General features: G+C 37.7%; 4 protein-coding genes and 1 long non-coding RNA gene across 7 annotated transcripts; 2 read left to right on the top strand and 3 right to left on the bottom strand.

The window, feature by feature from the left end:
- Nucleotides 1-17: 17 nt before the first annotated feature.
- LOC108141639 lies at nucleotides 18-932 on the bottom strand. The gene is made up of 3 exons (XM_017265109.2): nucleotides 693-932; nucleotides 457-633; nucleotides 18-400 (listed from the first exon to the last, which is right to left on the bottom strand). The coding sequence occupies exons 1-3, from the start codon at nucleotides 930-932 to the stop codon at nucleotides 221-223; spliced, it is 597 nt and encodes a 198-aa protein (XP_017120598.1). The 3' UTR covers nucleotides 18-220.
- A 1,765-nt stretch (nucleotides 933-2,697) lies between these two features.
- Nucleotides 2,698-3,215, bottom strand: LOC108141851. The gene is made up of 3 exons (XR_001774268.2): nucleotides 3,096-3,215; nucleotides 2,870-3,023; nucleotides 2,698-2,816 (listed from the first exon to the last, which is right to left on the bottom strand). It is a non-coding gene; the product is annotated as an uncharacterized LOC108141851 (long non-coding RNA).
- LOC108141850 (transmembrane inner ear expressed protein) lies at nucleotides 2,698-4,476 on the top strand. 3 transcript variants are annotated; one of them, XR_001774267.2, is made up of 4 exons: nucleotides 2,698-2,823; nucleotides 2,881-3,033; nucleotides 4,050-4,180; nucleotides 4,250-4,340. XR_001774267.2 is itself a non-coding variant. In XM_017265441.2 (3 exons), exons 1-3 carry the CDS (start codon nucleotides 2,700-2,702, stop codon nucleotides 4,336-4,338), a joined length of 366 nt encoding a protein of 121 aa, XP_017120930.1. In that variant the 5' UTR covers nucleotides 2,698-2,699; the 3' UTR covers nucleotides 4,339-4,476. The 3 variants fall into 3 exon arrangements, 2 of the variants coding, with proteins under 2 accessions (XP_017120930.1, XP_017120931.1); XM_017265441.2 differs by lacking the exon at nucleotides 4,050-4,180 and having other exon boundaries at nucleotides 4,250-4,476; XM_017265442.2 differs by lacking the exon at nucleotides 4,250-4,340 and having other exon boundaries at nucleotides 4,050-4,241.
- A 36-nt stretch (nucleotides 4,477-4,512) lies between these two features.
- On the bottom strand, nucleotides 4,513-11,444 carry LOC108141849 (actin-related protein 2/3 complex subunit 2). Its single transcript, XM_017265440.2, has 8 exons — nucleotides 10,854-11,444; nucleotides 9,095-9,188; nucleotides 8,918-9,017; nucleotides 8,664-8,850; nucleotides 8,381-8,601; nucleotides 5,299-5,390; nucleotides 5,131-5,240; nucleotides 4,513-5,067 (listed from the first exon to the last, which is right to left on the bottom strand). The coding sequence occupies exons 1-8, from the start codon at nucleotides 10,925-10,927 to the stop codon at nucleotides 5,040-5,042; spliced, it is 906 nt and encodes a 301-aa protein (XP_017120929.1). The 5' UTR covers nucleotides 10,928-11,444; the 3' UTR covers nucleotides 4,513-5,039.
- A 342-nt stretch (nucleotides 11,445-11,786) lies between these two features.
- On the top strand, nucleotides 11,787-13,850 carry LOC108141846. The gene is made up of 2 exons (XM_017265437.2): nucleotides 11,787-12,412; nucleotides 12,470-13,850. Exons 1-2 carry the CDS (start codon nucleotides 11,872-11,874, stop codon nucleotides 13,309-13,311), a joined length of 1,383 nt encoding a protein of 460 aa, XP_017120926.1. The 5' UTR covers nucleotides 11,787-11,871; the 3' UTR covers nucleotides 13,312-13,850.
- The last annotated feature ends 69 nt before the right edge of the window (nucleotides 13,851-13,919 follow it).

Here is a 13,919-nt window from a genome sequence, read left to right as displayed (position 1 = left end):
ATGCTAATATTAAATATTTGTTTTTATTTATTTAAAATGGTAGTTTTAATGAAAACAATTGAATAAATCAAGAGATTGGCTTATGAGAGATATCAGTAGAAAGGGCCTTTTATAGCTTCAATAAATTGAAAGTGTAGGAAAAAGTGGGAATATTGTACATAAGTTAATTAAAATGTATATTGTATTGGAATATATATTTAAATCTTTAGAAAACTCAATATTAGTCTTTCATCTTCGCGGCCTGGCCTTTTATTTCAAAGCATAAAGATGTCGGGCGGCGTTTTCCACTTTCGTCGAATGCTTCAATAGTGAACACTGTTTTATAACGTCCTAAGGAAACCGGGATACGTATGTTTTCCAGAACCATATTCAAAACAAACGGATAAAATTTTAAAACGGTCTGAAACATAAATATATTAAATAACTAAAAGATGGCAATAAAGTACAAATTCTCACATCTTTCGTAGCCACGCATTTTTCCTGTATCTCCTCGCGGTTTTCAACGTTTTTATACCAATATTTAAACCAGTAAAGATTCTCGTCAAAAATCGCAGCACAAAAATCCGGCGTGTGGATGTTAAAAATGGTCGATTCCCAGGTGCCTCTGTTTAAATACAATATTTGGACCTTGGCCTGAAAGGGAAAAATGTTTGAGTCCTCTGTTATTCGCAGATGGGAAAGGCTGAGATTACGGATATGCGATCAGTGCGCGGAAAATTCCATAGGGTGGTCACATTTCCCGAAATATGAACGCCTTCCTCGTCCAGATCGAACACCATATTGTCCACGTTGAAGGCATCAGGAATGCTTATAGACCCGGGAGGCCCATCAATGCACGGCGAGAAGATGTTCGGATCCTCAAACTCCAAATTGTACCGTGCGGCCCGTATAATGGTTCCTCCTACAGCCAAAATCAGTAAAATTTGTAACATTTTGGCCTGCGAACAGATTGCTAAATGAACCTTTTATAGCGAAAGCAATGGGCGGAAATTATCATATAATTACGGGTTAGGGCTAACGTGACACCGTCCATGTTTCCAAATGCCATCGCAGGTCCATAATCACTCAACTCTTTATTATTATATATACAATATTATCTCGTCTTGGAGCAATGTTAATGACCAGCATTTATCAAAAGATAGAGGTGGCTGATAGTTAAAAAAATTAATTTGAAGTTAACCAGTTTTGGGTGAAATCTGTAATCTTTTTATATGTAGTCGCCCTGAACAGCTGCCGAAAAGAATGCAATACCTATTGTAAACCGGGTATAATATGGTCGGAACAATCTGCAGCTTAAATTCTTCCAAATACACCCCCTTAATTAAAATGTTACAAATATTTAATTGTTAGTGTTATATTTTGTTATAAATTAAAGTGATTTTTAATAACATGTTAAGTGACATTCAAGATTAATGCCTATTGGGTATTAATAAAGTAACTTATTTTAATTTCCTTTCCTTATATTCATCACATTATATAATACATTATACATTATATTATTTTGTACATTAATTTTTGTTGTGTTTGGATTATCTGTATAACCGGTTTATTTTATAAATTTTTATCTTTTTGAAAGTATTTATAATATAGTTTTCAAAGAGCAAAGACCAATTTATTTCAGTCAACTGGAGTAATTGCAATCACAAATTTCCCGATGCCAACCCCCAAATGTCACAGTCATTAGGCAACATTCCGGCACCTCTAGTCCCGCCCAGACTTCTGCAGTTACCATCTCAGTGAGCGGGCAAAGTAACCGAAACAATTGGGTGTGACCAGCAGGTGGCCATGCCTCGTCTAATCTAACTAACCATATGCATGTTGTCCTTTGTTGGGGGAGGACTCTCCCGACCCCATTTCCCCATTTCCCCGATGCCCCAGCTCCTTCTGTGTCCCCGATCCTTTCGGTATGTAAAGCGAGTCGGTCTTTATCCTGAGGCACGCGGCACCGCGCCCAGTTTCTTGGATTCGAGTCGAGTTTGTTGTCATTTTCGTATTCATATCCAGAATGGACGAATATCTACAGGGACGGATTGCTAAAAGAAGACAGTTTATGCGCTTTCTTAGCACTGGGATAAAGAAAATAAATAAAAATCCTCAAAAATATATAAAATCTTATTAGAAAGACTATAATATTATTTAGTTTAGTTTTCTATTAGTTAATTGGCAATCTAAAATTCCATTCGATTTATTTAAAAAGACCTTTAGTGATATAATATTAAAATCTTTTGAAAAGTTTTAAGGTAAATATCACAATCTTAAATTTTTTTAAAATGGTTTCTTCTGCAATTAGTTTATTTTACCAAGATTTTAAAAATGCGATCAGTAAGCTTAAGTGATAAATTAAAGATCCGTTGTTGTAATGGAACCCCTCCCTGCATCCAGTGAAATATCTATCATTACCTTTTTACGTCCCAGCTTTCATTTGTCCACGGGAGGGGATGGCTTCTTTGTTTGTTATTTTACAAGTTGGCCATTTTGCTGCCGCCTGTATAACCACCAGCGAATTATTTTTTGTTTTCGTTGTAAGGAGTGTGTGGGGCCACGCCTCCCTTACCAACATATTCGGTGGGCCAGGCCAAATCCAGCCAGTTCTTGGGTTCAGTTCAGCAGTCGGAACTGGATTGGCAAGGCAGCCGGACGTAATTCGCGAGCAACTCGGCGGTTCCAGCACCTTGCAGAGCTCATAAATCAGGCGGAAAATGGACGACGATACGGACATCTTTGACATCGACCCACGCGAAGTGTGGCTGGAAAAGGAGGCCATTGGGGGCTTTCGAGTGTGGCACATTATAGCTGCCGTTCTTGGAATTTTAATGCTAATTAGTGAGTAGAGAATGTAAAAGAAATTAGGAAACCATTTTAACCATACCGATCGTTTAGTGATTATGGTCTGTTGCTGCATTCGCTTCCGGATTCCGCGCACCAAACAGGAAATCGAGGCGGACTATCAGCGGAAACAGATCACTAAGAAGTTCCGTGAAAAGCTGCAACAGATCAAGAACTCCGAAATGGACGACATGGATCTGCAGAAGGGTGAGAAAGTTGCTCCTTCACCAGCTCATTACCACCGTACATATACATATAAGCATACACACCGCGTAGAGGTCCAACTCTGTGTACCAACTGTCCCAGTTTCGTTGTCACCCTAATGCGAGCCAAGCCCTTTTCCTGTCTGGTGCTCCACCGTCTCATCCCGTCCATCGCCATCGCCACCGCCACCCCCATCTCCACCCATTTCCCTCCCACAAGAGCTCACGCATTTGTATATACAAAATGATAAACGACTCCTCCAGCTGGCTCCTCTTGTTGCACGCTAGTTAATCCCACACTGAGGAAAAAATGGGCTATCTAAGGTCACTCAAAATTCTTGTTTTTAATGGATTTACTTTTGAACTGTGTTTGCTTTAAAATAATGTTATATATTTTTTTAAAGATTTTAAATTTATTTTAAGACATGGATATCAGAGGTAGTTACAAATATAACTTTAGTTAGAAAGCCCCCATTGCCCTAAATTTTTTCTAAATTTTATTAGAAAATAAAAAACTACTTTAATGGAAAGACTTTTAAATTTTTAATACCAATTGCTTTAAAGTAAACGTCAAACATAAAAATCAGTCGAAAACATTATTTTCAAGCCTGCTAAAAATAATAGCTAATAAAAAAAAGTGTGTTAGTCTTCAAAACAGTCATGCAGTTGATTTTCATAATTCCATATATATCTTTAACATAAACAATACCAATAAAATAATTCAGTTCAAATTCTTATTTAAAATAAGGGTTTGTTCTTTTTAAAAAAAATACAATTAAGATCGAATTCAAAAAGAACATAGTTAAATCGCTATTCAGATGTAAGCAGCGACTTAAAATAAATTACACTTTTTATACTATTTTTGTTTTGCCTTAAAGCTTGTTCAATCCAGAGTGCCTTCAGTGACTTATTAAATAGTAATCATTAAACCTTTTATTTGACGTTGGAATAATTTTTTCCCAGTGCCTAGCGTATTACTCACTCTCTATATCCATCTCGCCCTTCGCTTCTCTATCATAGCACTTGCTTATATCAAATTGGAACAGTACGATGATCCCTAAGGGCTCTGTAAATTCACCCGCACACTGTACAAACTATCGGAAGTACTTAAGCAGCAAACTCTTTATCGCAAAAAAAAAAACACTGCCAATGTAAGTAGCACAAGTCAAAAATGTCAAAACGAAGGTGTAACTTAGTTTTTAACTAATCATTCCTTTCAGTTTGTGCCCGCATCCAAAGCGATTATCTGAATTTTCAGGCCAGCATGGAGAGCATGAATGAAAAGCAGAATGTTAAGTTTAAGATCTAAAAGTGCCTCCTTAAAATGTGTTTGATGCGTAACTGTTAAAGTATTGTGCTGCGGAGATTGTATCCTTAAGCGAATTGTTAGTAACCTAATTTTTTAGTCTACACAATAAAAGTTAATAAATAAAAATATCTAAAAGTAGACAGTACCTTAAGGCTATAAATAAAAGATGGTATATTTTATATTGCAATTTGATTTTCTGGTTTTTATTAATTTAGATTTATGTATCAAAGGTTTGTTAATATTTGCAGTACGTTTTTAAATGCGTTTTCTACACATATAGGCTAATTGCGTGGATGGATCCTCCATTGCGACTATATAACAAGTTGGTGGCATCCCTTAGTCGTGTTGCTCTTTCTGACATGGTAAAAGTTCTCATGTTGCACTTATGTTGTGGGCTTGGGTTTAAAATGCGGTGCTGACTCCGCTCATGACTGTAACAACGGAGACACAAACTTTGAGGCTGACTCGACACAAAACACACACAATTCAATTATTAACGCGTAACTATTAATTCTTTGTTCATTATGCTGCTGAGCTTACATTTAGCCTTAAGGTTCTGTTTTGGAATACTTTGTTTTGTTATCTTGTTTAGGTTTTGTTGGATTTTCCACTGCTTGGCCAAAATGATGTCCGGGTTTTGCATTTTAGTACACAATTTATTTTTTATATTTATATAAAAACAACTAAATATACTGCACACATCATTCGATGCGCTTGAAAGTTCTCCCCCTGCAAGCAATAAATGAATGGAGTTATTAAATTAGACAATATTATGAAAAATCCACAACTCACGTTATAGTTTTCTTTTCTGTGTTTTTCGGCTCTGGTCTTGCACGGTTCAGCACCTTGAGGAAATCTGAGGTTTTTGCACGCATGCGGGAATGAATGTAGGCCTTTGAACACTGTTAAAAAATTTTACGATCAATATGTGAAGTACTTCAAGTTTTGAACGGTTCTCACCTTAATGTGGTAGTGCAAATAATCTCGAAACATGTGAATTAGATTAATGGTATTGTCCCTTGTTTCTTTGTTGGTATGACGAGGAAAGAGCACTAAAAAAAATAGAAAATAACACGTTGCAGTTAGGCATTTGAAAAACAATGGTTTTATAACAAAAGTTTAGATTATGTTGTAGACGAAAACAAGTCTTCTTTTGTAAAATACACTATCACTGAGGATGTTTCTGTTCCTTTTTTTTGGCATTTAATGCACAAGACTTAATTTTCATGAATATGCTATTTTAATAGAATTGTACGCAAACATAAGTCATCTACTTTAAAATAAATAATTAATCAGGATGCCGTTTGTCCTTTAAGTTTCTATTGGAGAATTTGAGACACAAAATCGGAGTAAAGCCGGAAAATATGTCACTTTTACTCCAAAACGTTATAGCATCGTAACTATGGTAATAAATCTGTACACGAACACAAGTCATCTGCTATAATATAATTAATTATTCAGGATGCCGTTCGTCCATCAGTTGATTTTGGAGCATTTGAGACACAAATTAAAGGCATTTTTTTAAGTGTGCCACTTTGACTCCTCAGGATAAATTATTGAAAAACTGTGCACGAAACAAATCATCCGATGCAATATCAGATTGCCAATGATGATCCAAACGAAACAATTGTTTTTGGAGCATTGTAGACACGAAAGAGATTTTTATGCTTTTAACATGTAAACTTTGTCTCCATTAAAAATATAAGTTCGCTTGGGTAAAACAAAAGAGCTATTGTACACGAACACAAGTCATCTGCTATAATATAATTAATTATTCAGGATGCCGTTCGTCTTTCAGTTGATTTTGGAGCATTTGAGACACAGGTAAATTGTTAAATTTTAAAAATGCCACTTTGACTCCATCGCAAATATTGTTGCAAATTGTCCACGGAAGTAATTATCTTTGGAAATATAATAAAATTTGAAAGATGATTTTAACGAAACAATTGATTTGGGAGCATTGTAGACACGAAAAAGATTTTAATGCTTTTAACATGTAAACTTTGTCTCCGCATAAAATCTAAGTTTTTTTGGGTACAACAAAAGAGCTATTGTACACGAACACAAGTCATCTGCTATAATATAATTAATTATTCAGGATGCCGTTCGTCTAACTAGTTGATATTGGAGCATTTGAGACACAGGTAAATTGTTAAATTTTAAAAATGCCACTTTGACTCCAAAGCAAATATTTTTGCATAATTGTCCACGGAAGTAATTATCTTTGGAAATATAATAAAATTTCAAAGATGATTTTAACGAAACAATTGATTTGGGAGCATTGTAGACACGAAAAAGGCAAATCTACTTTAACATGTAAACTTTGGCTCCAGACGACTTGATTTTAACACATTATTAATTACTAATTCCTAAATACTTCATTTTTGTTAACTTTTTACCACTTTGATTCCTGAGGATAAGTTATTGCAAAACTGTGCTCGAAACAAATCATCTAATGCAATATCAGATTGCCAATGATGATCCAAACGAAACAATTGTTTTTGGAGCATTGTAGACACGAAAAAGATTTTTATGCTTTTAACATGTAAACTTTATCTCCGTATAAATTATAAGTTCGCTTGGGTAAAACAAAAGAGCTATTGTACACGAACACAAGTCATCTGCTATAATATAATTAATTATTCAGGATGCCGTTCGTCTAACTAGTTGATATTGGAGCATTTGAGACACAGGTAAATTGTTAAATTTTAAAAATGCCACTTTGACTCCATCGCAAATATTGTTGCAAATTGTCCACGGAAGTATTTATCTTTGGAAATATAATAAAATTTCTGAGATGATTTTAACGAAACAATTGTTCTTGGAGCATTGTAGACACGAAAAAGATTTTAATGCTTTTAACATGTAAACTTTGTCTCCGTATAAAACTAGTTTTTTTTGGGTATAACAAAAGAGCTATTGTACACGAACACAAGTCATCTGCTATAATATAATTAATTATTCAGGATGCCGTTCGTCTTTCAGTTGATTTTGGAGCATTTGAGACACAGGTAAATTGTTAATTTTTAAAAATGCCACTTTGACTCCAAAGCAAATATTTTTGCATAATTGTCCACGGAAATATAATAAAATTTCAAAGATGATTTTAACGAAACAATTGATTTGGGAGCATTGTAGACACGAAAAAGGCAAATTTACTTTAACAGACGACCTGATTTTAACACATTATTAATTACTAATTCCTACATACTTCATTTTTGTTAAGTTTAACTTTTTGCTACTACTACTAAGTTATTGCAAATCATCTAATGCAATATCAGATTGCCAATGATGATCCAAACGAAACAATTGTTTTTGGAGCATTGTAGACACGATAAAGATTTTTATGCTTTTAACATGTAAACTTTGTCTCCGTATCAAATCTAAGTTTTTTGGGAACAACAAAAGAGCTATTGTACACGAACACAAGTCATCTGCTATAATATAATTAATTATTCAGGATGCCGTTCGTCTATCACTTGATTTTGGAGCATTTGAGACACAAATTAAAGGCATTTATTTAAGTGTGCCACTTTGACTCCTCAGGATAAATTATTGCAAAAATGTTCACGAAACAAATCACCCAATGCCATAAAAAAATTGTTATGCTTTCAACTAGTAAACTTTGTCTCCATTAAAAAACTAAGTTCGCTTGGGTAAAACAAAAAAGTCATCTGCTACAATATGTTTGATTACTCAGGATGCCGTTCGTCTAACCAGTTGATATTGGAGCATTGTTAATGTTTAAAAATGCCACTTTGACTCCAACGCAAATATTGTTACATAGTTGTCCACGGAAGTATTTATCTTTGAAAATATAATAGAGTTTAAAATATGATTTTGACGACACAATTGATTTGGGAGCATTGAAGACACGAAAAAGTCAAATTTACTTTAACATGTAAACTTTAGCTCCAGACCACCTGATTTAACACATTACTAATTCCTAAATATTTCATTTTTGTTGAGTTAAAATCAAAATAAAATGTAGAACTAAAGAGCGAATTCGGCGAAATAGTTTCAAAATATGTTTTTAACCTACCAAATGTGACATAGCCGATGTTGTCGCCCACCCTGGCGTCCGTGTTTGCCAATTCCAACGGCGGTTCGCGGTGCGAAAAGAGCACTTGCGGCGCTGTGTGCGAGGCTCGTCGTCCTTCCCTTAATTCCTGCATGAATACCTTGCCGATTATGACGTCGTCCTCGTCCCGGAAAATGGTACTAAAGACGACGGTGACACGATCGGGCTTGGCCTCCACATACCTGCGAAACGAAAATGGTTTATTCGCCAATCCTTAATTTCTTGACCTATTTTTCGGGCTTACAAAGTCTCATCGTTGCGGTAATTAATTACGGCTCGCTTTTGGCCCTCTTCACCCTGCTCCTGGTAGTCAAAATACTTTTCGAACACGGACGCGAAACAGTTTCGCTTCAGCAGTCCGATTCGCTTTGCAATCTGCTCGCAGTCATCGGGAATCTCCTCCAGATTGATAAGTACAGAAACATTGTAGCCTGAAATAAACAGAGAGTAATTAACTTTTTTTAAAGACGAACTTGAGCTGTGGTTGCATGTTCAGACCTTCTTCCGTGTCCGTGAGCAGACTGCCATATTCACGCTTCAGCAACTCGTCGGCTCCATGCTCTTGCAGTTGTTTGTAGAACTTAAGCGAAATGCTGATCTGTTTGGGGAACACAAGAAAAGCAAGTAATCTTGTGAAGTTAGGGTACTACAATACAAATTATTTGAAGTACTAACCCGAACTTTCGTTTTATCGCCGTTCACATTGGAAATGTGATAAAGCACACCATCAAAGTCTGCTATTCTTATGTCTATCGATTCAGGCTTTAGTCTGCAAAGAGAGTTAAAACATTACGTATGAGATCGATTGGTTATTAGTCATGCTTCCACACCCCACTATATCTTATCTCAAAAACCCGTTTATACTTGATTATATTTAAAAAACGAACCAATAACAAAGAATCACACAAACAATTCACAACAAATTTTTGGCGTTTTAGAAAAAATGTATGCTTACTCGATGTATCTGTTTTCATTTTGATTAATTATACAGACTTAAGTTTGCCTTTTAAATACATTTGTAATTTGGGGAGAAACTCACACATAAATTAGAGAAAAATTCTAAATTATGCCATAAAATAGCTCCCGATAAACGTCTCAATTCTGACAAATTAGTTTAGGAACTAATTAGTTTAGGAAACAAAATGAGAGCCCTTTAACAATTTTAAGGCTAAAGATTGGATAATATTGGTAAAAAAAAATTACACTTGCGTCACAAAATATATCAAAGCAATATTGCGTACGATTTAAATTCATCCTTAGCAATATAATCGAATGCCCAGGATGATTAAAACGAACAATTATTATTATTGAAGCATTGTAGACACCAAAAAGCATCTTTACGTTTTTAACATGTAAGCTATGTCTTCGGAAAAGAGAATTGTTTAACACTAGTTAAGCTGTTGTGCATTACAATATAATTAAATATTCAGGTGCCACTTTAGCTCCACCCAATTACCACTTAAGGGGTTATTGTGTAGGTGAAAAACCTTCTTGGACAACATTATATATCTCACAAGATAATTTAAACTTACAATTAATTTTGGACTTTGTAAACACGAAATAAAACCGATATCATATTTAACATGTAAACTTTGTCTCCTGAGAAAGTCTTTTTAGACTTATTTCCTTAAGGGCGATTGTAGACCAACTCAAGTCATCTGCTATAATATGATTTATTATTCAGGATGCCGTTCGTCTTATAAAATTTATTTTGGAGCATTTGAGACACAAATGGAAAGATTTCCGAAGTCTGCCACTTTTGCTCCCTGGGTATTTGTCTTTTATATCAAGTTCAAAGGTATTTTTAAAATCTGACATTAATTAAAAAAAAAAGATTTTATTTTTAAGCAATATTTTGAGTATAACATACGTGACTTCTAAACGTGTAGCTAATTTAAATGATTAACTATCGTAGCTCGAATCCCTTGACACACTTTCAGAGTATTAACTTCTCCAAAACTTGTCATTGTACGCATTCGGGTTTTTGAAATGTCGAATATAGCGGATGTCCTAGGTTAAAGGTAGAAACTAGTGATAGTGCAACCAGGCTCTTGGGGGATCCTATTTGATCTTATATGATGTTTAGATTTCCAGTAGTAGTTTTGATTTGTATGCTTCGGGCGATGATTCAGTTATATAAGTATGATGCACCAATGATGCGATAAACGAGCTGCAATGAATTAACAAATGCGGTCGACGGGAAGGGGGAGCACTGTACTTGAATTCGTGTGTGGGAGGGAGAGAGCTGCAGCGATGAGTGTTCCAAGTTCCAAGGCTGGAACTACACCCGAAATTGGTTCCCGCAAGGAGAGCGGGTGCGAATGACAGGGGACAACGAAGCTGATAACAACGCCGATGGTGATAACGGTGGGGAATGCAGTAGATAAACCAAAATGGTGGAAGGGAAATTGGGGACTGGAAAATTGGCACTTACCCTGCTTGGGCATTACGGTATTTGACCAGCAGCGTCTCCTCTATAATACGGTTATTGATTTCCAGCAGGATCATGGCGGTTTACCAACTGTTATTTTTGTGAAAAGTGCGGTGACAAATTTTATGACGTTGACTGCTCCCGCTGATTCTTCTTCTGCCGCTCCCTGCGCTCTTTCTGCGGTAACTGTTTCTTCGACTGCCGCCGCTGGGTGAGAGTGAGATGGGGCGAGCTGCTCCAACTCACCAATACTGGCGCATGACGGGCGTATCGTATTAATGAATCAACAACAAAAAATGGGCGCTGATGTCGGCTTTTTTGGTCCGTCACACACACAGTCACACCGGGCACTCCACACACAGAGGCGAATTCCAATGCTCACGCACACAGCCGCATTCGCTGTTGCAAGAAAATCCGTTCGCTCCTTTTTTCAACTTTCAACTTTCAATCGCCTGGATTTCGCTGCGCTGCGGGTGCAGTGGAAAATCGGTCTTACACCGTAATACTTATTTAATTATAACAAAACGTGGGTGGAAATGGAGCACGCTGCCGTATTTTTCGTTCACACAGCGTTGCCAGGTCGCACAATAGAGATGGATGAATGACACTATCGAATTATCGATGACTTTGCGACTATCGATGGTGAAGGGTTATCTTATCAAAACCTAATACTAATATTTTGCGTTGTTTAGATATCAGGGAAGTGATAATGAAATAATGTGATATTACATTCAGCCTTCAAAACTATCAAACTTTTTAAATAATATTAATAAAAATATTTATTAGTTTAAGGATATACATATAATTCAAAAAACTTCAAAAAGCATACAAATATTTGTTCCATATAGTAACATAACTATTTTAAATTACAATTTGAAAAACAAAGTCTGCATTAAAAGATGAACACCCGATCAGACTACGCTATTTGTAGAGATGGAACTTAAACCCACCAGCTATCGATATTTCCCGCCTGGTTGCCAGACCGTCTAAAATTAATAATAACAAATAATTGCGAAAATCAATGGACGACGGCGAGCTGATCAAACTTATAGAGAGCCATCCGATCCTCTACGACAAGGACAGCGCCAGGAGCGTGAAGAATGCTGCCCAGAAGGATGCGGCCTGGAAGGCTATCTCCCAGAAGTTGGGCGCCTCCGAACGGGCTTGCATTACGCGCTGGAAGAGCATTCGCGATCGTTTTGGCAAGGAGTTCCGTCGCTTCCAGGAGCGCCCCGACGAACCCACCTACTGGGACATGTTTCCGCGTCTGCTCTTCCTCAAGGATCACTACAAACAAGGTCTGGCGAGAAACGAAAGTCTGGACGGGATGCGATTTGAGCCAAGGGAGCGCAAGAAGCGGCCAAAAATGGACATGGAGCAGGAGAAGCGGCGCAAGGACGAGGAGCAGGAGGACTGCCAGGATGACTTGCTGAACGAGCAGCTTATCGAGCTGGTCAAGATGCATCCGGTGCTGTACGACCGGCACAAGATCAGGGTCTCCAAGAACCTGGCTGCCAAAAACGAAGCCTGGCGCGAAATCTCCGAGAATCTCAATGTGTCGGGTGAGTTTTTACTGCCAACTGGGGATAGTCAGTTATAAATAGCCTAAAATTCCCCAGAGGAACTGTGTTACAAGCGTTGGAAGAAGCTGCGCGATCGCTTTGCCCGGGAATACCGCAGCCAGCAGATCAACCAGGCCACGCCCATCACCTGGCGTTACTTCAATGAGCTCCTATTTTTGGGCCGACACTTTCGTAAAGGAGTTCCGCTAGTTTTGGAGAACATCAAGCGGCGCGGGCGACCACCCAAGTCAAGCAATGCCTCGGTGAATCCCAGTAAACAGCAGGATGGTATGGTCATCTCCAGTGGCGAGCAGATATGGGGCGCCGACTATCCCTATAGCACGGACAACGACGAACTGGAGGACGATCTGGAGCTGCCCTACGACGAGGAGATCGAGATCCTGTCCGAGGCGGAGCAGGCAACGCCCTACGATTTTATCCTCAGCGAAGCCACTCCAGCGCAGGACTTGGAGCCTTCGCAGCAGTTGCAGGTGACCACCACCACGCCGGCCATGAACGAGGAGATAACCCAAACCATCGACAGAGCGAATCCCGTTGTGGAGGAGCTACCCTCCCTCGTTGAGGACTCTGCCCTGCCTGCTACCAACTCCGACAAACTACTGACTACGGTGATAGCCAACATGGAGACAGTGTTGCAACAATCGCGAGAGCTGCAGGCCCAAATTCAGCACGAGCAGCAGGAGCAGGAGCGGGAACAGCGAAGTGCGACGCCGGCCAACAGCCTGCTGGCCAAGGCTCAGATGCTGCTGGACGGCCTGAGTCCGCTGGAGCGATCAAGTGCCGAGCGAAAGATCGTGCAGTTCCTGTGCCAGTGCCAAATTAAGGCGCTGGACGGGGAGGAAATCGAGGATGTGGCACCTTGTCAGGTGATTAATTAATAGCAGTGGGTTCAGGGATGAGTTCCCATTAAGGAAGTTGTAAATAAGTAAATGTAGATAAGAAGCAAAACACTACTTAAGTTCATTAGTTTTAAAACTTATATTTGAGTTAATCAAAATTATGTTGTTTAATTGTAATGATTTTCTCTTCCCGAAGTATTTTCTTAGCAAAACAACAGAAAATAAGCTTATAAGATATGCAGAATTAATATGTAATTCAGAAAAGAGATTTTTTCCCCAACACATAAGTGCTATCTATTAATTGTCAACTTTAATTTTATTTATTTATTTATTTAGTTGTTTTTAAGTTATTCAATCGATGTAAAGTTACTTTAAATTTGTTTTAAAAAAACATCAGTGCTGAGAAACGCTGATATATCTAACAAAAACTATCGTTATCAAACCGTTATCCGCCAGAGGGCGTTTAAATATTTAAAATAGAGTCGTCTAGACGCAGTCAACAACCAGAACCCAAAAATCAGAGAGAAACAAGCAAAAATAAAAAAAAAAGCTGCCCACGCTGGCACCATTCATTGCAATTAATAACCAACAAATTCACGCACACGCAGCAAATGGATAAACAAATCGGTTGGCGTGCATTTGGCGCT

Source organism: Drosophila elegans, unplaced genomic scaffold (assembly GCF_018152505.1).
Source record: "Drosophila elegans isolate 14027-0461.03 unplaced genomic scaffold, ASM1815250v1 contig_814, whole genome shotgun sequence".
NCBI lineage: Eukaryota > Metazoa > Arthropoda > Insecta > Diptera > Drosophilidae > Drosophila > Drosophila elegans.
Note: the sequence above shows the minus strand (reverse complement) of the source record. Positions and strands in the feature narration are given on the sequence as shown.